This window comes from Chaetomium globosum, genomic scaffold (genome assembly GCF_000143365.1).
Source record: "Chaetomium globosum CBS 148.51 scaffold_2 genomic scaffold, whole genome shotgun sequence".
Lineage (NCBI taxonomy): Eukaryota > Fungi > Ascomycota > Sordariomycetes > Sordariales > Chaetomiaceae > Chaetomium > Chaetomium globosum.
The window spans coordinates 1,667,931-1,694,447 of record NT_165977.1 but is presented as its reverse complement, the minus strand read 5'-3'; the positions used below and the strand labels follow the sequence as shown (position 1 = coordinate 1,694,447).

At 56.2% G+C, this 26,517-nt stretch overlaps 8 protein-coding genes and 1 non-coding gene across 9 annotated transcripts; 5 read left to right on the top strand and 4 right to left on the bottom strand.

Annotated features, from left to right (window-relative positions):
* Positions 1–537: 537 nt before the first annotated feature.
* On the top strand, positions 538–1,487 carry CHGG_02657 (uncharacterized protein; the record flags this gene model as incomplete). Its single annotated transcript, XM_001229172.1, has 3 exons — positions 538–586; positions 845–1,206; positions 1,302–1,487. The coding sequence occupies 3 exons, from the start codon at positions 538–540 to the stop codon at positions 1,485–1,487; spliced, it is 597 nt and encodes a 198-aa protein (XP_001229173.1).
* An 881-nt stretch (positions 1,488–2,368) lies between these two features.
* CHGG_02656 (uncharacterized protein) lies at positions 2,369–7,115 on the top strand (the record flags this gene model as incomplete). The annotated part of the gene is made up of 10 exons (XM_001229171.1): positions 2,369–2,403; positions 2,482–3,387; positions 3,462–3,608; positions 3,665–4,094; positions 4,497–4,564; positions 4,629–4,759; positions 4,962–5,101; positions 5,195–5,200; positions 5,422–5,457; positions 5,658–7,115. The coding sequence occupies 10 exons, from the start codon at positions 2,369–2,371 to the stop codon at positions 7,113–7,115; spliced, it is 3,357 nt and encodes a 1,118-aa protein (XP_001229172.1).
* Positions 4,875–4,967, bottom strand: CHGG_11254. Its single transcript has one exon. It is a non-coding gene; the product is annotated as a tRNA-Lys (tRNA).
* Positions 7,116–9,740: 2,625 nt separating the features above from the next.
* On the bottom strand, positions 9,741–10,586 carry CHGG_02655 (uncharacterized protein; the record flags this gene model as incomplete). Its single annotated transcript, XM_001229170.1, has 3 exons — positions 9,741–9,845; positions 9,920–10,273; positions 10,542–10,586. The coding sequence occupies 3 exons, from the start codon at positions 10,584–10,586 to the stop codon at positions 9,741–9,743; spliced, it is 504 nt and encodes a 167-aa protein (XP_001229171.1).
* A 679-nt stretch (positions 10,587–11,265) lies between these two features.
* On the bottom strand, positions 11,266–11,822 carry CHGG_02654 (vacuolar ATP synthase 16 kDa proteolipid subunit; the record flags this gene model as incomplete). Its single annotated transcript, XM_001229169.1, has 3 exons — positions 11,266–11,330; positions 11,379–11,642; positions 11,708–11,822. The coding sequence occupies 3 exons, from the start codon at positions 11,820–11,822 to the stop codon at positions 11,266–11,268; spliced, it is 444 nt and encodes a 147-aa protein (XP_001229170.1).
* A 1,966-nt stretch (positions 11,823–13,788) lies between these two features.
* On the top strand, positions 13,789–16,939 carry CHGG_02653 (uncharacterized protein; the record flags this gene model as incomplete). The annotated part of the gene is made up of 3 exons (XM_001229168.1): positions 13,789–14,008; positions 14,073–15,975; positions 16,030–16,939. The coding sequence occupies 3 exons, from the start codon at positions 13,789–13,791 to the stop codon at positions 16,937–16,939; spliced, it is 3,033 nt and encodes a 1,010-aa protein (XP_001229169.1).
* Positions 16,940–17,001: 62 nt separating this feature from the next.
* Positions 17,002–18,165, bottom strand: CHGG_02652 (uncharacterized protein; the record flags this gene model as incomplete). Its single annotated transcript, XM_001229167.1, has 1 exon — positions 17,002–18,165. The coding sequence occupies one exon, from the start codon at positions 18,163–18,165 to the stop codon at positions 17,002–17,004; it is 1,164 nt and encodes a 387-aa protein (XP_001229168.1).
* A 1,475-nt stretch (positions 18,166–19,640) lies between these two features.
* Positions 19,641–21,988, top strand: CHGG_02651 (uncharacterized protein; the record flags this gene model as incomplete). Its single annotated transcript, XM_001229166.1, has 6 exons — positions 19,641–19,676; positions 19,728–19,774; positions 19,844–19,939; positions 20,001–20,085; positions 20,144–21,826; positions 21,881–21,988. The coding sequence occupies 6 exons, from the start codon at positions 19,641–19,643 to the stop codon at positions 21,986–21,988; spliced, it is 2,055 nt and encodes a 684-aa protein (XP_001229167.1).
* A 557-nt stretch (positions 21,989–22,545) lies between these two features.
* CHGG_02650 (uncharacterized protein) lies at positions 22,546–25,890 on the top strand (the record flags this gene model as incomplete). The annotated part of the gene is made up of 5 exons (XM_001229165.1): positions 22,546–22,596; positions 22,658–23,218; positions 23,278–24,366; positions 24,815–24,841; positions 25,012–25,890. The coding sequence occupies 5 exons, from the start codon at positions 22,546–22,548 to the stop codon at positions 25,888–25,890; spliced, it is 2,607 nt and encodes an 868-aa protein (XP_001229166.1).
* Positions 25,891–26,517: the final 627 nt, after the last annotated feature.

Here is a 26,517-nt window from a genome sequence, read left to right as displayed (position 1 = left end):
AAAAGTGCCTCTGGCTGGGAAAGCGAGAGCAAGCCGGGCAGGGCTTGGATCCCCTCGGATAGATGTAAATTGATATTACTATGTATACCACAGATTCGTGGGTTTTCTATTGCTTTGTTTCTCTCCTCCTCCATCCAATCAATGGTCAAATAGCTCACCTTCGAAGTAAGTCAAATGAGTTTATTCCTCGATTTCTCTGATCGAAACTCACGAGCATCGAAACATGGGATGAACTCGCCAATCGCAGCGAGTCAGTTGGCCCAACTCGACGACCCGGATCGTCGGCGCGGAGGTGGCTGTGCCCCTCCCGGCCCGGCTTGCGCGGCCCACGTGCGGCCTCGACGGACGTCATCAGCTCAAGGCACCCGGCAACCTGGCATTTCAACCTCATTCATTGTCGGATTGTGCAACTGTTGTTTGTTTTTTTGTGCGACTTGATTCATCCGCTTTTTGCCTGGCTGGATCTGCTTTTACTGGCTCGGCCTTCCGTCTTATGTTTTGCGCTGTTAGATTGAAGCCTCGAATCTTGCTGCCACCATGACCCGAACCGCAGTCTACAGCACGGCGTTGGTCGCTTTGGTTGCGGGTGAGTCCGAATTACCTCCTGTCCATATCAGTTCACATCCCGAACGAGAATGCCCTTTTATATTGCTTTCGATCTCAGATGGACCCAAGCAAAAGCATGATGGCTCTCTCTCGATGATTGAGGCCGCCCCCGGCATCCAACTGGGCGGACACCCTCAGTTCATCACAAACCTACCCCTCATCTCCGTCCGAACACCTGCATCCCCACAACGGAAGTCAACACATCACTAACACCTTCACCCCCTTCCTTCCCCAACAGCAACGGTCATGACCATAACCTCCATCGTCTCCCCCAACTGGGTCTCGCTCAGCGTGCCGTCCCCCTCGGGCGGGACCGTCACCGACACCATCGGCCTGCACCGGCGGTGCGCGTCGTCGACCGGGTCGTGCGCGCCCTTCCCCGAGCCCTCGCGCTGCGACGGCAGCGACGGCGGCACCGGCCGCTCCTTCTGCTCCATGTGGCGCACCACGGGCTTCTTGATGAGCTTCGCGGTGGTTGCGGAGCTGGCGACCCTGGTTGGGTTTTTGGTGATTCTGGCGGGTGGCCGGGTGAAGAGGGAGGGTGGGTGGAAGGTCTCTGGGGGGGGTTGTTGGCTGCGGTGGCGGCGGCGCAGTTTTTGGGTATGGCGGTGGTGGTGAGTTTTCTTTGCTTTTTTGATTTTGTTTTTGCCCGTGTTATTTGTTTCGGCTGTGCTGATGATGGCGACGACTACTAGGCATATCTGTTTGACCATGATGACTTGTTCCTGGTGCCCGGATACCGGCTGGATTCATCGTGGTACCTGTGCACGGCTAGCGCGAGTGCTGCGCTGCTGGCCGGTGTTGGGTTGGCCATCTCGGCGCTTGTGCTGCCGCCGGAGGATGGGTACTCGCAGTTGTTGAATGACTCCAACGGCGTGTAGATGTCGATCCATGGGGTGGACGATTGCCTTGAGGTGATATGATGGCATGGTGACACGGTGGCATGATATGAACATTTCCTTAATGATTCCATGGTATGGCGGGCGTTCGCAGTTTGATGCTTCCATCTCTTTTTGTTGTTAAACACTCAATGGAAGCTCCGACTTTCTGATTTGAAACAAACTGGGTTAGGTTAGGTAATACGAGTAAAACACATTCAGGAATCAAACGGGATGGGGAAACACTCGACAAAGTACCATCACTACACGATATCATGCGGATACGGAATACTAGTATACTGTTGACGAAATTGCTCGTATCAGATACTCGTATGGATGGTAGAAACTGGGAAATTGGACGGCATCCGTTGGTTGGGAATGCATTCCACCTCGAATTCTTGGAATTTATATTAGCTAATACTAGTGTACGACAGCGTGCCGTGGCTCCGTTTGGGAAGCCATCACTGTGTGGCTGCTGCTGAGCACCCACCACTGTGGGGAGATGTGACCCTACCAGGGGGAAATTGTCTGGGCAAATTTTGTCAACAATCGGGGATTGGTAGCAACGATTGGTCCTTGCATGTGCAGCGGCAGTGCGCGATCGTCCGAGCAGCAGAGGTGCCGCGGTTTTGGGACCACGGGTCTTCTTCTCCCTTCTTGCCTTTTTGCTTTCTTCGCCAGCACATTCATTTTGGCTTCACCGCCCAGAAAACTGCCAGGCCACTCGGTTGTCAAGGCTTCCCTGGGCAAGCGCCCGTCGTTCTTTACGCGATACTAGTATTCGAGCAAGTCTGTTTCGGACTTCTCCTTCGGGCTTCACGTCCGCGACCAGCCCCTGAAAAATCTGGAGTATAAGGTCGCGCTCACATCGCGTCTCCGTCAAAATGTCTGCTAGATACTCTCTCAGGCAGACGCCGAGGTAAGTTGTCTTCTCACCTCACGGCACACGCGACTTCCTTGGTCGCCAGACTCCCCCAGACGCTAAACCCCTACGTAGGAAAAAGGAGCTCTTTGATGGCATGGTCGAGACTCCAGCCCGCCGCAACACCCGCCGAAAGACCCCGTTGGCCACGACTGAAGACGAAGCCGAGTCCACACCGCCTCCCGAAGTCATGGAGAGCAAGCCGTTGCGCAGGCGCACTGCGCCCAAGTTCACCGAGCACATCGACGAACTGACACCGCCTGAGACGCCCATTGACAGCGACAGCGCCGAAACGTCGTTCTCCAAGGCCAATGACAAGGAGGCCAATGGCGCGGCGGTCGAGCCGAAGAAAAGGATCTCGGACGCGGATTTCTCGGGCGAGTACGAATTCGGCGGTCCTTGGTTCGTCTCGCTCATGATGGTCGGCTTTCCCATCCTCATGTGGTACATGTGGATCGGCGCGACCTACTATGACGGTGGCTTCCCCGTCCGCACCACCGGCCAGAGCTGGGGCGACTTCGCCAGCCACCTCGTCAACCTCGTCTACACGGGTGCCTTCCCGCACACCAAGGCATGGATGATATACTGGATCTTCTTCATCGTCGAGGGCGCCTTTTACTGCTTGATGCCGGGCATCTGGGCCTACGGCAAGCCGTTGGAGCACATGGGCGGCAAGCAGCTCAAGTACTACTGCTCCGCTTACACGTCGTGGTATGCCACGCTCACCATCGTCGGTGGCCTCCACTTCTCGGGCGTGTTCCCGCTGTACACCATCATCGACGAGTTCGGCCCCCTGCTGTCCGTCTCGATCCTGTCGGGCTGGCTGGTGGCCATCGTTGCGTACGTGTCGGCTCTCGCGCGCGGCGCCCAACACCGCATGTCGGGCAACAACGTCTACGACTTCTTCATGGGCGCCGAGCTGAACCCGCGCATGTTCGGCATCCTCGACTTCAAGATGTTCTTCGAGGTGCGCATGCCGTGGTACATCCTGTTCCTGCTGTCCTGCGGCGCCGCCGCGCGCCAATGAGGACCGCTACGGCTACGTTTCGAGCGAGGTCGGCTTCCCTGATGCTCGCGCACTTCCTCTACGGCAACGCCCACGGCCAAAGAGCGAGAGAGCTCATCGTCACTACCTGGGACATGTACTACGAGAAATGGGGCTTCATGCTCATCTTCTGGAACCTGTCGGGCGTGCCGCTGTCGTACTGCCACTGCACCATCTACCTGGCCCAACCACGCGCCCGAGACGTACCGCTAGGAACCGTTGGGCGCTCGCCGCGCTGTATGTCAGCTACGTGTTCGTCTACTGGATCTGGGACAGCGCCAACAGCCAGAAGAACCGCTTCCGCTCCATGGAGCGCGGCACCCTCGTCAAGCGCAACACCTTCCCCCAGGTGCCCTGGCAGACCCTCTACAACCCCAAGACCATTGAGACCGGCCTTGGCGACAAGATCCTCGCCGACGGCTGGTACGGCATGGCCCGCAAGGTCCACTACACGTGCGATGTCTACTTTGCCACCACCTGGGGCCTGATCACCGGCTTCAACAGCCCTTTCCCCTGGTTCTACCCCGTGTTCTTCACCGTCATGATCGCCCACCGCGCGTGGCGCGACATTGCTCGCTGCAGGGAGAAGTATGGCGCGGCGTGGACCCAGTATGAGAAGCAGGTGCCGTACCTGTTTATTCCGGTAGGTTTTTGTCCATCTGTCCTTTGGAGAGATGAATGGTTGCTAATATGTTGTAGTACGTCATCTAATCTTGATGCTCTTCCGCCATCATCACATGGCAGTCCATGGATGTGGGTATGAGAGAGAAGATGCGATGGCTGCATGGAGCATTTCATACGGAGGGCGGCATTTAGGGGGTTGCAATGGATGCGATGACTGATGGATAGGATATGAGGGGGATCTAAAGGGGTACATGGACATGAACCTGGGATGCTTGAACCTGGAACGGCGTGGTCAAGCTGGGGCGCGTGGGGGTTGGCTTTCCTACCTACCTTCTACCGATCACCTTTTACTGGAAATAAAATTAATGGTAATGCTTTCAAGTTGTCTCCACTGAGTATGATGACCTGATGTGTGACAAAGTTGGTACCCCTAAACGAGCTCCCTAACACCCCCCGTGCTCAAGAACAGCGATGTACGACAGTCCCTAGGTACGGTCTCGAATTATTCGGACTGTTGGGAAAGGACCAATATAAACAGCCAAACATGGAACAGGGACAAGGACGTCATCACCAGTGCTGTCCGGCTGCTACCCCTGAGCCCTCGAATCAGAACTCAAAGACGAGGCAACAGACACGTCCAACAAGCGAGCTCCGAACCGCCGCCGGGACCGAGAAGCCCTCGGAGTGAGTGGTCGAGCCACGGCGAGAGCCCTAACTAAGAGTTGAGACAACAATCACGAGACAAAAACAAAGAGAAAAAGCCAAAAAAGATGCGCGCGCCAATCGAGGACGGGAATTGAGCCCGACGTGGGGGTCGAACCCACAACCTTGAGATTGTTTCTGATCACGTGATCCTAAGAGTCTCACGCTCTACCGATTGAGCTAGCCGGGCGCGGCTTGCTTGTGGTTGTTGAGGCCGAGGTCGTTTGGAAGAGTTTTTCTGTGCGGAGCTTTTTGGTGTTTTGGCAGGGAGACAGGGGGACAGGGTTATTTTTGATGTGGGGCCGGCATCGGTTGCTTGGTGGGGTATGTACGGCCCGGGAAGGAGCTCCTGGGGTGGTCGAGCGATGTGTTTGTGACTCGGAGCATCTACTGTACGAATACACTACCGTATCGCAGATGGGCGTATGTGCTACATTAAGGCAAATTTTGTGGACTAAGAATTTACTGTGGGAACAAGAGATAGGCAAGCTCTGATTCGGGTTTACTCTGCATATAACCATTTCAAGAAAAGAGAGGGTCGGGATGTTCTGTTGGTTCTGTGGTTTTGTTGGTTTTGTTGGTTCTACTTCTGTATGCACCTCCCTACCTCTATGTAACAAACAAAGCGTTTCCCGATTTCCCAGGTCATCAGTGCTCAGTCCCTTTCCCCTAGTATCCAGGTGAGTAAACTACCGCGATAATAATCAACCGCTGTCATGAAGTTTGGCCCAGACCTCCACCAGCACCGGGTGCCGGCGTGGGCAGACTCATACATCAACTACGATCGAATCAAATTGCTCGTGAGAATAGGTGGGGAAAAAGGTTCGTTTGGCTGTCCAATGCTCTCCTCTCATCCCGCCTTGGTCCTCGCTAACTGGAGGGTCTGTCGGACACCCTCTCCCACGAAATCGATGGGTTCAACGCGTTCTCTGCACGTCAGACCGCTGTCATCCATTTACGCATCGCCGACCTCGAGGATCGTTATGGCGTGTCGATCACCACTTCTGAGCCACCCGCATCGGAGCTTTGTCAAGTCGTGGTGCCCGAGCTGGAGGATTTACAAGCTTCGCTCGGTGACATCCAAACGGCCATCCTACAGCTGGACTGGTACAACAGGGTCAATCAGGAAGCTATACAGAGGCTTAAATACAAACAGGAACTCGTCGCTGGGAGACCGCCGCTGCACAGCAGATCATCAACGGTCGACGCCGCTAGATTGTGGGGCTCGGAACCGCTCGCTAGCCTGAACCAGTTCCGGGTCACCGTCCGTACCGCCTTGACCGCAGGCGGACCCGCACGGCACACCTCGTTACTCTCCCGGCGATGGCTCCACAAGCGGGGACTGGGCATCCCCGATGCCGCACGCCGGGCTGTAGCCACCGACGACTCCGCGGCACTGGACCATCTTCTGCACCAAGTATGTTCTGAGAAAGATCGAACCTTGTTGGCACGAGCCCTACTCCAACTTGCCGCGGTTTACAGTGCGCCCAGATGTTGCGCCTTGCTCACGCCCCTATCCGCCGGCCGTCTTGCTCATGTCAAAGAGGATGCCGACTTTCTACATCACGTCATCATTCAGATGGGCCGGCAACGAGACGCCGATTCGTCTCAGGGACTCGACCAAATACTGCGCGTCCTTCCTGAGAGCGAACGGTGGGTACTCCTTCATGCGGATGCACTCGGTCGTCTTGGTCTGCATTACGCAGCGGTTTACGGCTTGGCCGGCGTGTGCCGTCATATTTTATCGTGTATGGCTGAGTGGGGATGGTCAACTCGGCGTCGACACCAGGCCATCTTTACTTGCGATGCCGCTGGTGAAACACCTCTCGATTTGGCGGTCGACAGGGGCCATGCTGCCGTCGTGCGAGCATTGCTAGAGGCGTTGGGAGGAGATGTAGTCGAGAATGAACATGAGGAGGAGGCGATGCCGCAGCATCTCAGTAGCGGTAGGATGCCGTTGGGCCGGCTTCTTCTCACAGCCATTCAAGCCGGGTTCGAGGACGTGTTTTCGGCCCTTCTGTCAGCCGGTCTTGGGCTCCAGGACTTCCGAAACGGCAACGGGGAGACGGCCATGTATGTTGCGGCACGGCATGGTCGGGTGGGAATGGTACGAGCCCTCTTACTCGCCGCTGTTGACCCCAATTTGGCCGAGACGGTGCGTGGATGGACTCCCCTTATGATTGCCGCCATTCAGGGGCACCAGGAAGCGCTCGAGCTCCTCGTGAATGCCGCCGTAGACCAGGACGCGCGCGATCATGATCGAGGGTGGACAGCTCTCGACCACGCCGCGTATAAGGGGTATCCAGCCATGATGAAGATGCTTCGACGGCAGCCCTAGTTGGGACTCGAATTTGAGCCAGGAGGTGGTGGCTTATCTGGGAACCGGATCTTATCTACCAGTGTACCCCGTCTCGATATTAACAATTTGCCGCCGTCCGCTTCCTCGCCCCGGCCTTCCCACGCACAGAGCTGCGTCTTTAGCCACCCGGGGACGCTAGATGTCTACGATAAAATCGCAGTCGTGAATATCGCTCCCTATCAAGCCAAATTAGCGCCGGCCGTGATCCCCGACACAAGCCTCTTTCTGCAAATCTCGTCACTAGAGCCTCCACATCAGCAAACATCGGCACCGCCCTGTGTTTCTCAACTGCCCATTCTGGATGACTGGTCCAACCGATCTTGGGGATTTTCCACGCAAGATGCTACAAATGCAAAAGTGGTATTCCGGGTGTTCAGTGCGCTGGCGAGTGAAGACGACGGCCTCGTTGGGACAGCCATCGCGCTACTCAGCAGCCTACGGCGGGTGCTTGGGCCGGGGCGTGAGAGCCTCATTCGCCATCACACGATCCCACTGCTCGGCCGCCTCGGGGACTTTGTCGGCACCGTAACATTCACTTGTATGGTCGCCCGTGTTCGAGAGACACTACGGCCGCCGCCTACCGTCCCTCAACGGCTTGAGCGCCCAAGGTCTACTCTTATTGGAGCCCATCGCGGTAGGTCGATTATGCCGTTGAGCTTGCCTTTCAATATCCGCTTACTATGCAATTTCAACGGCAGGTCTCGGTCAGAACGGAAAGCAACGCACGAACTTGCAAATGGGGGAAAACACGCTTCAGGTACTCCCACACGCCGCATCGACAGCCTTGCTCAACAGTTCCCTCTAGTTTCACTAACTCGATGTCTATAATTAGTCCTTCCTTTCACCCCTCGATTTGGGCGCGGATCTAGTAGAGGTATGTTTGTTCAAGCCCCTCAACCGCCGGTCGTGGTATATGACCCCCAACTACTTGTCCTGATCCCACCGGCTAACCAATGTCGTGTAGTTTGGTATGTTATCGAACTCCAGCTCGAAATATCCCACATGGATATACTACTAATCTTCTCCGTGCCCACGTATTAGATGTACAAGTCACCAAAGATTACGTACCTGTTATCTACCATGACTTCCTCGTAGCGGAATCCGGAACAGACATCGGAATGCACGAAGTCACTTTTGAGCAGGTAAATATCGCCCTCCTTCAACCTTGGGCGCTAGTGAGCCTTCTCTCGTTCCCCAGCTAAAACTAGTCGCAGTTCATGGCAATCAGTAATGCACAATCAGGCGATGGAGCCTGTCCGCCCATCGTATACACGTTCCCCACGCCGCCTCTAGTTGCCGGACATTCGCTTCGGGGTTTCGACCAAATACCAGGAGGTTGGTGTCATCCGCAAACCCCACTATAGCCAAGTGAGGGTGCTCGTCTTTAAGCTGCTTGTATAATGCGGAAATATAGAGGATGAGGAGAACAGGGGAAAGCGGTGAGCCTTGGGGGAGCCCTGCCCAAATTGCCGTCGGTACCGCCGTCTTACCGTCAAAGAGGAGGGTGGCCTCTCGGCCCGTCAACCAGTCTTTTGTCCAGTAAACAAGCCACCTCGGGTAGCCCATTTCTCGCAGTGTTGCCAATAGTCGTGTGTGGTTAACCGTGTCGAAGGCTCCTGAAATGTCCAGTTGCAATAGAGATGCCGCGGCCTTCTGCCTCCATGCCTCCTGGTGGTCTCACAATTACGGAAGTACTCGTCATACATATCTTACTTGACCCGCAAACTGACCGGTATCAACATGTTTTCTCTTTCGCGACAGGTTAGCAGCAACGAAATGCTTCCCACTGTTACACGTGGACGGGTTATGTGGCGGCCATCTTGAAAGAAAGTGAGAGCGCCAGTGTCTGTGTGTGTTACTTGTGGCAAGGGTTTGTTTGTTGGTCGTCGTTTAGCAATATGAGGTTGGCTCGGACAAGGTGGTGACCAACAAGACCTCAATATAGGCCACTGAGTTAATGATGAGCTTGGGATGTAGGATACAATTGGGGCTAGAATCGTTGTCATTGTGTTAACAAACCCACTCTTTCCCCCAGGACGGACAATGAGTCGAGAGAGAGGGCTATTCTTCACAAAGAACGAAAAGAAACTTTGTTCCTAAAATAAAAGAACCAACAATGGCTACATCTTGACTAAGATCAATTTATCAAGCCTGCAAGCACTCAGCGGCGCTCACTATCCCGTCTACATCGGATCCAAGACAGCTTCACAGTTGCGTAGTAAACCCCCATCCTATCTACTGTATTACAGAAAACGAAGTGATGCCACGAGACGAGATTCCGGAGCAGTTCCCAGAGCACGTTTATGAGTACGTTGAAGAGGAGTACGTTGACGAGGAGTATGTTGACGGGAAGGCCACTGACCCTCACCTGATCTTCCCGCCAGAAACAACCGCCCCATTGGAAGCAACAGCCCGCTTGGAAGCAACCCCCTGGGTGATAATAAGCCCCTGGCGAGAAATCACCACTCCGTCGAATACCACCCCCAGCAAACCAACAACCCCAAAACGAAACCCCGGGCGCCCGAAAACCCCCATGCCGAGCCACTGCGGATGTGCATGCCACAAACCGAAACCAGCCCGGCCCTCAGGCCTGAGCGGGATCCTCTATGTCGAACCCACCGGCTTCAACAGATGTGACCTGCCTCGGTGCCTCAACGCGTGGCCCTCGAGCTTACACGTGGAATACCGGTTTCCGCGCCGTGGCGGCTCCTGGCCGCAGTCAGTCCGCTTTCTTACCGCCCGCCAAACTAAGGCACACGCATGTTTGCGGCTGCGTAACTTACCACGCAGTGCGCTCGACTCCCTGCCTGAGCCTGAGCCTGAGCCTGAGCCTGAGCCTGAGCCTGAGCCTGAGCCTGAGCCTGAGCCTGAGCCTGAGCCTGAGCCTGAGCCTGAGCCTGAGCCTGAGCCTGAGCCTGAGCCTGAGCCTGAGCCTGAGCCTGAGCCTGAGCCTGAGCCTGAGCCTGAGCCTGAGCCTGAGCCTGAGCCTGAGCCTGAGCCTGAGCCTGAGCCTGAGCCTGAGCCTGAGCCTGAGCCTGAGCCTGAGCCTGAGCCTGAGCCTGAGCCTGAGCCTGAGCCTGAGCCTGAGCCTGAGCCTGAGCCTGAGCCTGAGCCCGAGCCGGAGCCGGAGCCGGAGCCTAAGCCCGAGCCGGCACCCGCCAAGGCTGCTTAATACGGCTGCGTGGTGTGTTAACTGGGAGGCGTTGGCGTTGCTGTGTTTAGCTGGAGGTGGGCTGTATTTGGTTGGGGGAGCGCGGCAAGTCCTGATGGTGAATCAATCGGATGAGAATGGCGGTACTGATGGCTTGGCTGATTCGAGAGAGCACCAACTTGATTGAGGAGGCATTTTTCTGCATTGATATAGCGGTGGCGGGTTAGAGAGGACAAGGGAGCAACATAACGGACGGTAATGAGAGGATAAGCATTTAGGATATAGAAAAAATGGGGCATGGTAAGGTGCGCAGTTGGAAGAGATATATGTTGTTGGTTGTGATACTGATACCCGGTTAGCTTTAAAATAAATCCATGATGTCTTTTTGCCGATGGAATGAGACCACCATCTTTTATATCTCACCATGGTTCCCGATTCATGTCCTTCCTCCTCCCCAACCCTCAGAGAGCCATGCCACGTTGGCAACGTTGCTTGGCTTTGCAATGAAGGACAACTCCCTGATATGATTCCACCGTTGCTTGACGGTCACACTAGTGGCCAACACTTAAACCTCGGACAAAAGCTGGCAACACCAAAGTGGCAAGGTTATACCCAAAAAATCAGATAAAGAGACGCGAAATGCAACAACCATTGCCAAACTAGACTACAATCTCACCCATCATCCGTCTATGATGAGAAACCGAAACCCAGAGCGATGCGCAACCCGAATGTGACAATAGTACAGGTACGTCCCGCGAAGCCATTAACCAACCCTGCCCGAGATGCGCCGCTTGCTCAACCCCATAACTGCCCCCTCACACCTGTCCCTATGCCAACCCCCATGTCGAACCCCCTTTCGTGCTTGCCCCTATGCAAATATGATCGCGATTTGTTGTCATAGTCCACGTGGGCGTATGGGCTGTGGATAGTTACAGCTTGTCCGCCCATCCGCCCTCCATGTCAATATGAGCGCGCCTATTAGCATGTGATGTTGAGAGTGGCCTTGGAGTTCATGAGCAGCGCGACAATCAGGCCGTAGAGACCTAAGCTGGGTTAGCGTAGTTCGATGCCCTAAAAGCATGGTGACTTACCCAAGACTTCGGCGAAAATGAGAATCAGAATCATGCCGACGAACAGCCTAGGCTGCTGCGCCGTACCGCGCACACCAGCATCACCAACAATGCCGATCGCGAAACCGGCAGCCATACCTGCAAGGCCGACAGCGAGACCGGCGCCGAGCTGAATGAAGCCGGTGTATAGCGCGTAGTTATCCTGTGCGAGGCCGTCGGAAATCAGGACCGAGACGACCAGACCGTAGATACCGATGATACCCGCCATAATGACGGGAACGATGTCTGGAGCAGGGTGTCAGCAATTATTCCCGGATACTCTTCGCACAATTGCGCCGTCGTAAACGCACTCTTGACGATAAGGTCAGGGCGCAGAACACCCATGGCGGCGATGCCGACACCCGATTTGGCTGTGCCGTACGAGGCACCAAGGCAGGTGAAGACGATAGCTGCGGTGCAGCCCATGGCACCGAAGAAGGGCTGTTGTCATGTCAGTACGAGAAGGATTGTAGGTGTTGTTGTGCGTCGGATTCCGAGCTGTGGGATCGCCGTTGGTTGGAGGGCGTTGAAGTCGTCACCGCCAACAAGCTGACGCTCCAACATGGTAAAGGGTGCACTAACCGCGTAAACGGGGCTGCAGAAACGGCATTGTTAGCAATACATCCATTAAGCTACTGGAGCGCGCGTATGCGCCATGAGAGCGTGCGGTTGCAAAACCGCAGACTCGGTTGTTGGCTATTGGGAGTAGGGAAGAGCTCGGCTTGTTTTGAGGGGACGAAGCCGGCCCAGGTAGCGGCTTACCAGTAGTCCGTCATTTTGAAAGTTTGAGCGCGAGCTGTAGCGGGGGAAGAAAGGGCAAATAATTGGAGGCTCGGGGGCGATTGAGGTAGTTGCGCGATGTGCGGTGCGTTGGATGTTGGTGGATGTCGTCGATGGTTGACAGTTCAAGGTTGGAAGTGATTCCAGGTTGCAGGTTGCAGGTTGGTGCAGGTTGGTGCAGGTTGTTGGTTGGCTGTGCCTCAGGAGCTTGCTCGGCGGCATCCCGGCACCCACCTCAGCCACCTCCAATTAGGTAATCCGGGATCCGGTCGAACCAAAGTCCATTCTGCCGCACGAGACCGCCCAAAGTTTCCGTCTAGCAGGCGCCTGTTTTTGCTGCCAGCACCGAGTCAATCTTTTTCGTCGTCCATCACGATCGCAATCTCTCACGCCATCCCACACCATCCCCAGGGCGAGCAAATGCAGTGAACCCTGGCGACAAGTTAATCCCTAACGAATTCTTAATCCTCCAATCCTTATCGACGTCAAGATGTCTGCTGCTCAAAACGAGTCTGCTGCCTGGCCCAAGGCCGAGGACCCCGCGCTCGTGCAGGAATTGCTGGACTGTGTCCAGCAGGCTAGCCACTACCGCCAGCTCAAGAAGGGCGCTGTAAGTTTACCCTTCAAATCAATTATGGTTATGATGGTTACTAACTCGGTTCCAGAACGAAGCGACCAAGTCGTATGTCCACGCTTTCCCCGAACACGATGCGATATCAACTGACTGACGAATCTAGCATTAACCGTGGCACGAGCGAGCTGGTCATCCTCGCCGCTGACACCCAGCCGCTGAGCATTGTGCTCCACATTCCGCTCATCGGCGAGGAGAAGAACGTCCCCTATGTGGTTCGTAACCTCGCCGCATGTAATAAGTTGTGAAATAAAGAAAGCTAATACCCTCGCAGTACGTTCCCAGCAAGGTCGCCCTCGGCCGCGCCTGCGGTGTCTCGCGTGCCGTTATCGCGGTCTCCCTCACGTCGAACGAAGCCTCGGACCTCAACTCGAAGATTCGTGCGCTGCGCGACAAGGTCGAGCGCCTGGCTATGTAAAGAGTTATTGGTTAAGAAGAAGGTCGTTGTGGAGGACGGGTTAGACTGGGTAGCGGATACGCCAGGACGGTGAAACGCCTGAGCGTTTCCGATACCAGGTCGGCTGTGCTGAGCAGAAGTTGGATTGTTGGCAACCCGCTGTAATCTAGCAGGGGCGTTCAGGGAAATACAACTCAAGATCTCCCAGTTTCTCGATTATCGATTCAGGGTTCGGGTTGCGACACGCTTCTGTTTCCTCGATTTCCATTTGGCAATGCAATGCAATCTGACGTGGGGGGGGGCCTGCAGGATGGGCCGGAACCCCACATTCCCAAACATCATCGGTGCCAGGTCAGGTCCCAAGTTGAACGCCAGGTCGGACCCAGCAATGTAGCCCGTCAGAGGTCTTATTAACCGGTTCTGTCTCCCAAAAAAGAGTTACTGTAGCTTCTGCACGTTTATTGTTTTGTCCTGGTTTACGCTTAGTAGACACCCCAATCGGCTGAGCAAACCAAGCGCATTACCACCCCTCCCGAATAGTGACTTTTGGGCATGGTTTAGACCACTTACACAAAGCACACGCCATGCCGGGCCTGGCGCGCAAAGTAATTATCTGCGCTGCCGTCGACGGGCTGATCCTGCACCCGCTCAACTCGCGCAGCAAAGACCAGCCGCGATCCGCCGCCTTTCCCCCCCTCCGCATCAAATACGGCGATGCCTCCATCTCCCCCGCCCCGCGGGACTCGGTGCCCGACCCGGCCTCGCTCCCGCCCAATTCCTCCTTTGAAGCCTTTGGCATCGTCGGTATGCCACCACCCTCCCCCCAAAAATAACCACCCACTAACCACCCACCAACCCCCCCTCGCAGGCCTCGTCACCGTCTTCCACTACAGCTACCTGATCTCCATCACCCGCCGCCAGCAGGTCGCCTCCGTGCGCGGCCTGCCCGTCTACGTCGTCACCGAGGTCGCCCTCACCCCCTGCACGTCGCAGCAGGACGCCGCGCAGGCCATTGCCGCGACCGCGGCCGCGCTGGGGGCGGCGCGGGAGGAGGAGGAGAAGAGTGCTGCTGGTGGGAATGGTGGGGGGAGTGATGGGGAGGGGTTGTCGACGGCTGGGGGGAGTGGGGATGATGAGGCTGGGTTGGAGGTCGGTGGCGGTGGTGGGAGGGTGAGTGTGGAGGTGGGGGATGATGGGGAGGTGGGGAGTGAGACGGAGAGTGCGGCCGCAGCGGCCGGGGTGGCGGCGGCGGCGGCGGCTTCTCATGGGAGGCGGAGCAGTGTTGTGCAGGATGTGATTGGGAGGAAGGGGAGTTATGGCCGGTTTGCGCAGCGCTGGTTTAGTCGGTCGGGATGGGCGATGGATCAGAAGAGGACGATGGGGTTGAGTGCGGGCAATGCGCCGACTCGTGGCGGTGGTAGTGGACATAATAGGGGGGAGAGTAAAGGGGCCGTGCCGGCCAAGTTTGGAATGAGCGTTGACGCCGACGCCGACGCCGACGGTACCGCGGCTGCGATTAGCCTGCTGCCGAAGTTGTTGAGGACGAGTCAGATTTTGTTTGGGTCGAGCAAGACGTTCTACTTTGCTTACGATCAGGACATTACACGCAGCATGGCGAATCCGAAGGTGCCCGAGGCCCCGCTGGTGCCGTTGCATGAGCACGTTGAGCCGATGTATTTCTGGAATCAGAACATCATGCAGCCGTTCATCGATGCCGGGGTGGACAGTCTTGCGCTGCCCCTGATGCAGGGCTTCGTGGGGCAGAGGACGTTTATCGTGGATAATGACCCTCCGCAGGACGACGGCGCCCACAAGGACTCTGTCGAGCTTAGCGACTTCGCCTCGTCCAGGGCGGCGTCGCCATCACCGCCCGAGAAAGCCACAGCTGATATGAGGCCGACGGAGAAGAAGTTCGATCTCACAATCATTTCTCGCCGCTCCGTCAAACGCGCCGGCCTGCGGTATCTTCGTCGCGGAATCGACGAGGAAGGAAACGTCGCTAACTCGGTCGAGTCGGAGCAAATCCTCTCGCCGGCGGACGCGGCGTGGGACCCCAAGGCTAAGGTGTTCTCGTTTGTACAAACGAGAGGGAGCATTCCGCTCTTCTTCACGCAGTCGCCATACTCACTCAAGCCAGTGCCAGTCATGCAGCATTCGCAAGACTCCAATTTTGCGGCATTGAAAAAGCACTTTACAGGCTTGGGCAAGCGGTATGGCTCGGTTCAGGCTGTCAATCTAGTTGAAAAGCGCGGTGTTGAGGCGCCGCTCGCTGAGTTGTATGAAAAGAGCATTCAGCGGCTCAACGATGAGTCTGGGGCAGAGGCGGACAAGGTCAAATTCGAGTGGTTCGATTTTCACGCTGTCTGCCGGGGCATGAAGTTTGAGAATGTCTCGTTTCTCTTGGAGATCCTCGGCGGCCAGTTGGAGAAGTTCGGGAGCTCCGTATCTGTGAACGACCGCTTAGTGGCTCAACAGAAAGGCGTGTTGCGGACGAATTGTATGGACTGTCTCGACCGGACCAATGTTTGCCAGAGCTCGTTTGCCAAGCACATGCTCGACTTGCAACTCAGGGAGCAAGGTTTTGACATGGGCGCACAGGCAGACCAGGAGAATGCCTGGTTCAACACGCTCTGGGCTGATAACGGCGACGCAATCTCCAAACAGTACGCTTCGACAGGCGCTATGAAGGGTGACTACACACGAACGAGGAAGAGGGATTACCGCGGTGCGTTGACTGATGCCGGGCTGTCTCTGACTCGATTATTCAATGGGTACGTTGCTACTGAGCAATTCTTTGCTATCAAAATTTTGCTAATGACTCTCAGCATGTTCAATGATTTCTTCCTCCAAGCCAGCATTGACTTCCTCCTTGGCAACGTCACTTCCCTCGTGTTCGAGGAGTTCGAAGCTACCATGATGACCAAGGACCCGGCTGTATCTATGCAGAACATGCGCCAGCAGGCCATCGAGCTCTGCCAAAAACGGGTCGTTGCCGATGAAGACGAGGAGTTCGTTGGCGGCTGGGCGATGCTCACCCCAAACGTGTCCGACACCGTGCGGAGTGCTTCCTTAGAAGAGGCCGTCCTTCTCCTGACCGACGTGGCGCTCTATCTCTGCCGGTTTGACTGGAATCTCGACAAGGTATCCTCCTTCGAGCGTGTTGACCTGGCCCACATCCAGAAAATCAAGTTCGGCACCTACATCACGTCGACCATTTCCCCCGCCCAGCTCGACGACATGCGCAACGTCGGTTTGGTGGTTGAGTACAAGCCCGGGCTGACTGATATCACCCGCGTCAACACACGTTCGTTGTCCTCCGTGTCTGGCACGACCAAAGCCCAGGGGTCCGACGAGGTTGCCAAGCAAGACGCCGAATCTGCGCCCGCAGCCTCGGGCATCGCCGGATTCCTCAGCCGCCGCCCGCAGACGCCAGCACCACGGAAAATTGCTCTGAAGGCGCTCCACAGCCAGACATCCGCCGCCGATCCCATGGCGAAAAACAAGCAGGACGAGCCGGGCGCTATCACCCGACTGACGGAGATCCAGCAAGTGGTGCTGATCGCGGCAGAGATTGAGAGGCTCGCAATCCAAAACCAGCCGCGGTTGGCCGGTAAGAATAGCGAGGAGAGTGATTTCATCGAGAAGGGTGATATCATTTCCTTGGCGGAAGCGAAGAAAAACACCACCCTTTTTGAACAGCTGGGGCATTCTATCAAGAAGTTGGTGTGGGCGTAAACGGGAGTCTGTTGGATAAAGACATAGCTCGCTCGCTGTATATATCGGGCCACCCGTCAAATCTAGACGATAGATTCTTGGTCATCATCCTCTTGCTGCTGGTACGCATCCTCTGCCCTGTAAAGGTGCATCTGATACCGCATGTTTTCCAGCGGGATCGGGTAATCCAACCCTTCACTGGCCAAGCGAAACCACACCGATTCATGGGATTTAATCTTCACCCACCGGCGCCCGTTCAGGTTCTCGGGCTCGGTGCGAAGCAGAATCTCGTCCAAAAGCCAGTGCATCGGGTAGCGTTTCGCTTCCTTGCCGACTGTTGTTTCAGAGTAGCTACCGGGGCTGTCAACGACGAGCAACAGAGAGCCAAACGGGATGGTGGCGGTGAGGTTGAGTAGGAAGGTGGTCGGTTTACCGATACCACTTGTTGCGAAGAGTTCGTTGAGGGTGAAAAGGATTGTGACGAGGAGAGGAGTGGTGCCAAGAAGGGAAGGAAAGCTGTCTTTGTCGAAAGTGAGGGCGTCTTGTTGGTTGAAGGTTGCCGCGAGGCGGGAGGGGTCAACCATGGCGGCATTGGAGAGTTTCACCGCTTCACTGGCATATTTGGATACCGGGGGAGGTGTGGTCAGGGCCGTGGTGAGTTTAGTGACAATGGCTTCCCAAGGGCCGGAGTCGAGGAGGGCTATAGAGCCCGAGAGTGATGAAGGGTTCTGGTTGAGGAAGGCTCCGAGGGCGACAAGTTCAGCCGCACCACCACCAATGGAGAGAATCTTAAGATGTTGTGATTTTTGTAAATGGGTTGTCGGTGCCGTGCCATCATGTGATAGGAGTTCAAGGTGCTCCTGTATCCTGCCCAACACAGAGGTATAACACAGAGCTCGAGTCGGGCTCCATCGTGCTGCATACACTTCCAAGTACTCCGGATCGCCGAAAGCTTTTCCAAAGTCTCGATCATAAAGGGCCTGCTTCACAGACTGCAAGGTGATGGTGAGGGTCGACGATGTGAGAGTTTCACTAAATGCATGGCGGAAGATGTCTAGGACACGCTGCTGCTGCTTTCGGTCATCGTCCGACAACACCTGTTTGCTGTCTAACTCATCCTGCGTCTCATGGTCCTTGGACAAGGCAGAAACTGCTTGGGCCCTTTTTTGTTGTTGTTTTTTCTTGATTGTAGCGTAATCGTTGACCTTGGGTTTAGGCCGAAAGGAGGCCTTTTTCTTGCCAACCATATTTGGTGTTTGTTTTGTTTGGATATTGCTTGTTTCAGTATCGGGCTCTTCAGCCTCATCTCAAGGTGGAGGTTCAAAAAATTGTAATCTGGAATTAGGCTGAATTCAACTTTGTGTGGTGGAACGAGGCCGATGTTGCGCTCCAAACCCCACTCACGTCGAAAATTTGGTGTCTTGAGTCTTGAGGTTCAGAATAAGTCACATAAATAACCCTAACCCTTAACCACCAGCCTCCATCCGAAGTTCACACTCAGACAGAGCTCCTCGCCGCCCTTGTCTCAAATTATCATGTCGTTTGAGTAAGCGGGAATTTCAACGCCGCAACCGGCGAAGCCCATGGTTTATGACCTCAGTCTGGTTTGGAGGCAAAGATTGCAGCCAATGGCGCTACCCGTCCCCAACATATGGCGCGGGAGTACTTCCTGTGCCCCCGCCATCCATGAAACGCCTCCGCGGCAGGCAAAGGTTCGCATCAAAACTCGCTTTTCGGTTGGGCTGCAAGAGATCTCGAGAGCGGCGTGTCGAACTTCATCGGGAACCCCCAACCCCTCATGTTGCGGCTTGGCAGCCGAGGAAAAGCCCGCACTGATAGGTGACCCCAAGTCGAGCGCTTCACCGCGGAGATGGGGCGCTGAGTGAGCGAACCTCAGTTTACATGATGCTTGGTCAATGTTCACGCATTGATTGGTATTACGCGTTGTCATGGACCGTGGCAACATACTGGAACCTCCCGGATGTGCCGTTCGCCAACTGTTTCACCACCGATTCCTGCGGTCCCTGCAGATATGTAAGAATTTTACAGCCCTTACCAAGGAGCCAAGTAAGAGCTCGCTCCTCTTTGTGGCACAGCGATGGAGACGAGGAGACGAGCATCGCATCCGGGGATCGGCTCTTGGGTAACGTCACTCGGTCCTCGACGTCAGGTGCCCCGCTGTACTCCGGTGATAGGAAAACAGAGTGCCATCATTGGAAGTAGCAGGGGCACAGGGGCAAAACAAAGTAAAGAACCCAGAGCAGACGGGGCGGGCATGAACCGGTCAAGCTCAGCCCGAGTTTCGATAACTCCACCATGGCATTCATCCGGGCGAACCAGAAGCCTCACGGCAGCTCGCTGTTTCCCAACACTGGGCATGGGCTTACCCCACTTGCCTGATCCATGAGGGTGTCGATACCCCCAAACGCGGCGGCAGGGCGGGTTCCTGGGACACCACATACATAAAACTAACACCCCACCTTCCTCCATCTCCCACCTTCTCCCCTTCGCATCCTCTCCCACGACTCTGCAACAGCAGTGAATTTGACCCTTTCGTACGCCTGATTAACCTATAAATCCGCGAACATGGGTTACACCGACGTCGACAACCTCGCGATCAACACGATCCGCGTGCTGGCCGTAAGCTGCTGCCCCTCCCAACAAAAAAAAGAACCCCGCCCCCGCCAAACGGCGCGTCTCGCTACCCCACCATTGAGCGAAGATGAGAGCTGTTTTCGGGCGCTCACGGCGTCGTATGGTGATAATATTGTCAGAATGAGCAGTCACTCACAGATTCCTTTCTCTACAGGCCGATGCGACCGCCCACGCCAACTCGGGCCACCCGGGTGCCCCAATGTAGGCTCCTCGACATCAGGAACTGGCTTGGCCGCCGATTCCGGACCAGAAATCGCTAACACTAGACAGGGGCATGGCACCCGTTGCCCACGTCCTCTTCAACCGTTTCTTGCGGTTCAACCCTAAGAACCCCCAGTGGCTCAACCGGGATCGCTTTGTCCTGTCGTAAGTCGCCTAGGCTCGGCTGTCTTGGGGATGGGATTGGCTCACACAACCACTCTCTTAGCAACGGGCATGGCTGCATGCTCCAATATGCTCTCCTCCACCTTTACGGCTATGCCGTCTCTCTGGATGACCTGAAGGCGTTCCGGGTAAGATCCCGCAGTTGCCCACATTCCGGCGCGCCATGTCCTCTAACACGGGTTTTAGACTGTTGACAGCATCACCCCCGGCCACCCCGAGGCGCACGACACCCCCGGCGTGGAGGTCACCACCGGCCCGCTCGGCCAGGGTATCAGCAATGCCGTCGGTCTTGCTATGGCCCAGGCGCACACCGCTGCCGTCTTCAACAAGCCGGGGTTTGACCTGGTTGACAACTATACCTACGCCTTCCTTGGTGACGGTTGCTTGATGGAGGGTGTCTCGTCCGAGGCCTGCTCGCTGGCTGGCCACCTCCAGCTTGGCAACCTGATTGCCGTCTGGGACGACAACAAGATCACCATTGATGGGGACACCAACCAGGCTTTCACTGAGGACGTTATGAAGCGGTACGAGTCGTACGGCTGGCACGTCCTGACGGTCGAGAACGGCGATAGCGATCTCGCTGGCATCGAGGCCGCCATCAAGAAGGCCCAGGAGGTCAAGGACAAGCCCACCCTTATCCAGCTCAAGACCATCATTGGCTTTGGCTCGAAGCAGCAGGGCACCCACGGTGTCCACGGCTCTCCCCTCAAGGCCGACGACATCAAGCAGCTGAAGGAGAAGTTCGGCTTCAACCCTGAGCAGAGCTTTGTCGTCCCCCAGGAGGTGTACGACCTCTGCAACAAGGCGGCCAGCTCCGGTGCCGCCCACGAGGAGGAGTGGAACAAGCTGTTCGCCAAGTACGCCGAGCAGTACAAGGCTGAGCACGCCGACCTGGCCCGCCGCCTGAAGGGTGACCTTCCTGAGGGCTGGGAGAAGCACCTCCCCACCTACACCCCCGCCGACCCTGCCGTTGCGTCCAGGAAGCTCTCCGAGACCGTCATCAACAAGATCTTTGACGCCATCCCCGAGCTTGTCGGTGGTTCCGCTGACTTGACTGGCTCCAACCTGACCCGGTGGAAGGGAGCCATTGACTACCAGCCCCCCTCGACTGGCCTCGGCACCTATGCCGGCCGGTATATCCGCTTCGGTGTGCGCGAGCACGGCATGGGCGCCATCATGAACGGCATGGCCGCCTACGGCACCGTCATCCCCTACGGCGGTACTTTCCTCAACTTCGTCTCCTACGCTGCCGGCGCCGTCCGTCTTTCTTCTCTCTCCCGGGTTCGCGTCTTGTGGATTGCGACACACGACTCGATCGGCCTCGGCGAGGACGGCCCTACTCACCAGCCTATTGAGACCCTTGCCCACTTCCGCGCCCTGCCCAACTGCATGGTTTGGCGCCCGGCGGACGGCAACGAGACCAGCGCTGCTTACTACGTGTCTCTCGTTTCCAAGCACACTCCCAGCATCATGGCGCTCTCGCGCCAGAACCTGCCGCAGCTCGAGGGCTCTGTCATTGACAAGGCTATCAAGGGCGGCTACGTCCTCCATGAGCAGGAGGGCGCTGACATCACCCTGGTGTCGACTGGCTCCGAGGTGTGCATCTGCGTTGACGCTGTCAAGGAGTTGGCCGAGAAGCACAACATCAAGGCCCGCGTTGTCTCGATGCCCTGCTTCGAGGTGTTCGACACCCAGTCCAAGGAGTACCGTCTCAGCGTTCTCCCCGACGGCATCCCGTCGCTGTCGGTTGAGGTCATGAGCACCATGGGCTGGGAGAGGTACACTCACGAGCAGTTTGGCCTCAACCGCTTCGGTGCCTCGGGTCCTTACAAGGATGTGTACAAGGCAAGTTACACCGACCCCTCTGTTGTATCACTCCATGTCATTCAATGCTAACGTTTTTGCTTTCAACAGAAGTTCGAGTTCACCCCTGAGGGCATTGCCAAGCGGGCGGTCGCTACCGTCAACTTCTGGAAGGATGTGCCCAACATCCGCTCGCCCATCAACCGCGCGTTCCAGCAGATCCTCTAAACGGGGCGTGATAATTGGAGGGGCGAGGTAATGAAGGGCAGAAAACGAGTGGGGATACAAAGCGATAGACGCGTTGCCTTGGGAAAGAGGTGAAGAAGGACGAGGCCCGATACACGGAGCCATGAACAGAGTTGTGCCTGGTGTTGTCGAAATAGGTTATGAACGCCCACCCTATGATATTGGAAGCAATAGACTTCTGCGTTACCAATGTCTCGTTCCAATTCCCGTAAGAATGCTGTGTGTGCTGCGGTGGTAGGTTGTTGGTACGAGCACGAAGTACCCCTATGGCTACTAGACAGGGGTCTTGGAAACGCACAGGGCAAACAAGCAGCTGTTGTGGGGGGTTTGTTGGGTATCCCTGTCGTTCCTGCGGCGGGCTTGGAAGTTGGAACTGCCACCTCGCATGTGCGACAGACGGGCAACCTGCATCCCCGGAAACACGACACTGATACAAACAAATTGTCAAGTCGACATCCAATTCCGTCTTACAGAAAGTTGTTTTTGTGATTCGTTTGCCATCGAAACTGCCTGATTCAGTAAACTGTACAACCCCCACCATGGACGAAGAAAAGGCCAAGGCCGAGAAGATGGCTGCGGCCAAGAAGAAGGTATTCTCACCATCTGTTGAATCGACATGGTTGTATACTTACTAAATATGACAATGGACAGTTCGACCAAATGCGAAAAGCCAAAGCCAAAAAGGCCGGAGGTGGCGGCAAGAAAGGGGGTGAGGCTGCGATCCCCGCCCCCGCCACCGAAGAGACCCCCTCCTCGCCAGCAACCCCGACTGCCACCGATGCGCCCGAGAAGGAAGACAAAGAAGGACAGCAGGAGCAGGAAAAGCTCACCGAGGCGTTCCCCTCCGTCCCGGAAGACACCGCCGCCGAACCGGTCTCCACGTCCACCACACCCTCGCTGTCGCAACAGTCCAAGGCGCGGTCGACCTCGTTCAGACAGGGGTCGGTATCCATTTCCAGCGGCGCCCCGCTATCTCCCGGCGCCGGCACGGGGCTGGGCCTGTTCAGCCCCGAGGGCGAGACCGCGCCGGATATCTACCGGAAGCATGTGCTGCGGATCGAGGAGCTCGAGAGGGAGAACAAGACGCTGGCGAAGGATGCCAAGGATGCAGAGAAGCGATGGCAGAAGGCAGAGGAGGAGTTGGCGGATCTGAGAGAGGGCGAGGGTGAAAGTACCGCTGCTGGGGAGGGGGCCGGTGAGGTCGGGAAGTTGGTAAGTCTACGTTGTTTGAGACCAAATCAAGATCGCCAACTGACACAACACAACAACAGAAAAGCGAGCTCGCCGCCCTCCAGCGCCAAAACGCCCAGCTCCAAGCCCAACTCACCCGCCGTCACGGTGCCTCCCCCTCCCTCTCCATGAACTCCCCGCCCGCCACAACCGAGCTTGAGGCCCAGCTCAGCAGCAAATCCGCCACCATCGAAACGATGGAACTCGAAATGTCACGCCTCCGCGCCCAAGTTGAGCGGCTCTCCGTCTCCGCCTCAACCCCTTCCGAACAAATCACGGCCCTCGAAGAAAAACTCGCACGCGCGGAGCAGGCCGCCGGGCTCGCGCAGCGCGAGCTGCACGACGTCAAGGCGGAGCTGGAGCAGGCGTCCAAGAAGGCGGTCAAGGAGGGCTCGGAGCGGGCATCGGCCGAGACCAAGCTGCGCTCGCTGGAGCAGACCGCCGCCGAGGCCACCGCCGCGCGCGACGACCTCGCCCGCAAGGCCGACGCCCTCGAGAAGAAGGCCGCCACGCTCACCACGCTGCACCGCGAGCAGGACGGCCGCACCCAGGCGCTGCGCAGGGAGAAGGAGCGCGCGGAGAAGGAAGTCGTGGATCTGCGGGGGAAGCTGGAGAGGGTGGAGGCGGAGAATGTGAGGTTGAGGAAGAAGGATGCTGCCGAGGGGGGTGGGGATGATGAGGGGGTGGATGAGCTGGAGGATGAGGGCCGGTTGAGGCTAGAGCGGAGGATCAGGGAACTGGAGGCGGAGAATACGGAGCTGAGGGGCGGGATTTGGAGGGAGAAGAGGCGCGAGATGCAGGTCGGGCCTGATGAGGCTGCTGCTGCTGCGGGAGGGAGGTTTGAGACGGTGGATCTAGGTGGTGGGATGGGATCGCCGCCGAGGAAAGGCGGGGCTGGGTTGGGTGATTTCTTCACAAGTGGGTTGAATGCGTTGACGGGCGCTGCTGGCGGCGGGCCTGGGGGACATGGGCATCATGGGCATGATGACGGGTTGTTGGAGGACGATGATATGGAGTTTGATGAGGAAGCGTTCCGGAGGGCGCAGGAGGAGGAACAGAAGAAGAGGATCGAGAGGATCAAGGAGATCAAGCGGTCGTTGAAGAACTGGGAGGGATGGAGGCTGGATCTGGTGGAGAACCGGAGGGGTGGGGGGGAAGGGATTGGGGAGATCTTTGAGATTTGAGGTTTATGTGTTTGAGTGCTTAGTCGGGGGAAGTGGGTGGGCGTTGGAGGTTAGAGTGATTGTTGTTGTTGTTAGAAAGAATACCATCTCATTATGTGCTTTGGCAGGCAAGCAAACTTGGCGTGCGCTTGCGGCAGTGATTGTCTGTTTGGCTTGTCTTTGTGGTAAGTGAGTTGCAATCTATCAACCCGATACTTAATAAGCTGACTGTCGGCTGGGAAAAGTATTTGTGTGCAGCAAACGGTCAATCAATATGGTGTTCAAACCGTTCGGAAGCCACTTACTTCAGTTGTGATTGTTACAAAAAAGCGCGTTGCTTGCCCTGATTGTTATGACTAGAAAGAATATTTGTGTCTGACAAACAGCACTCACTTTTATGTTAGACATTTGGCAGTTACCAGCAGTCATCTCATTTGTGGTGGTGAGTAAAGAAGGCCCTTGTTTGTTGTTGTATTGTCAAGGGGACAGCTTCGTATCAAATTCTCCAACTCCCTTCCGATGGTCTATAAGTTTAGTTGCTACCCCATCACTCAGCATCCAGGGTCAACCTTATGATCAATTTGTCACGTCCCCCAACACTCCATTCCTTAGGTATCCATCACCCGCCCCGGGGATAACGACCATCCAGAAGAACACCACTCAGCTCATGAAGAGATGGGAACCCGACCGTGGCCCGGCTACCCAGGCCAGTCTGAGCTCGATCGCCTAGAGACTATGGCCGACTCGCGATGGCTCGGAGAAGATGATGACCTACTCGGCGCTACTTACGAGATGGTTCTCCAGAACGCCATGAGTTCGGTTCCGCTTCTCGAGAAAATCGGGCGCGACGCAAGCTTTGGCATCGACCGTTTCGGCCGTCTCCGCTGCATCCACCAACACGAGGAGAATTACAACGGGTTCTTTTGCGATCTGGTAGCCAAAATTCAGCAGCGGTTGGAACGCAAGGCAGCACTCCAGAAAGCTAGGGTGACCATCACAGAAAAGGTGGACAAGTTCTGGGACATGGTCCTCCTCAACCCCCCCAAGAACGGACAACCGCATCCTGGAAAATTGCGGACACTGTACAATGTGATGGCAGACAACATCTACGTGCCCGACTTCAATCTCCTGCACCTCCACGCAATTCTTTCACGATGCCAGCCGGCCCTCTGGGAGGTATCGCAATTCGGAACCTTGACCAGCGCGGTGCGCCAGGACCTCGAGAAAGGAAGAACACCCCGACGATGGGATCAGCTGTCCAAGTTACGGGAGCTCTTGGGGGTGTTGGATTCTGGTAAGTTGGAGAGGGCGCGGGAAGAAGGTACCGACAAGGTCCTCATGGTGCTCGAGCGCGACTGGGAGACCGTTGGGCCAATGTATGACTGCATTAAAACTCTGAAGAGCGACCTCGAAGCCGCCATCAAAGAGATTCATAAACCTTGGTGCGGCCTGAGCGACGACGAGTCGAGAGACGGTGCTGCCAACAACTGAGGTGTGGGGAAGGATGAGCAAACTGAGGCTGGCAGTGTAGGAACGGCGTCAACGAGGCGCGGCAGGGAAGGGGGTTCGGGGTGGGAAAGCAAGGCGGTTGGTGATGGTAATGATGGGACGACCTGGGTTTTTTGATGGATTGGATTTGTGTTATTTCCTTGATATGGCGTTGTTGGCAAATTCATGACTGGAGGGTAATGGCAAATGGCAATAATATCATCGTGTTTTCCTAACTGTTTCCCTGAAGTGAGTTCCCATATTGAACGATATTGACTGTGAGTTTGCTCCTTTCTTCTACCCACTCCCACTCTTAATCTTCTGGTCAAAAACAGCTCCTTCCTTGGCTGCTCCTCTTCCACGGCTCATATTCCTCTTACCAACGACCACTTGATCCTCTTCAAACCACTGCTTCTCCTCCTACCATCCACTTTCCGGCTAGGTAGTAATCTCACTCGGTATTGCAGGCTCGAAAACGTAAGTAATTCTATGATTATATTGCTTGCCCTGTTTCCTCTTTCTTCCTCCTTGAAACCTTCCCTTATACACCTCTTTCCTTTCCAACCCCCCGGCCCCCCCCCCCCCCCCCCCTCAACTGCTGGGAGAGAAAACCATTCATTTCCATCGCCT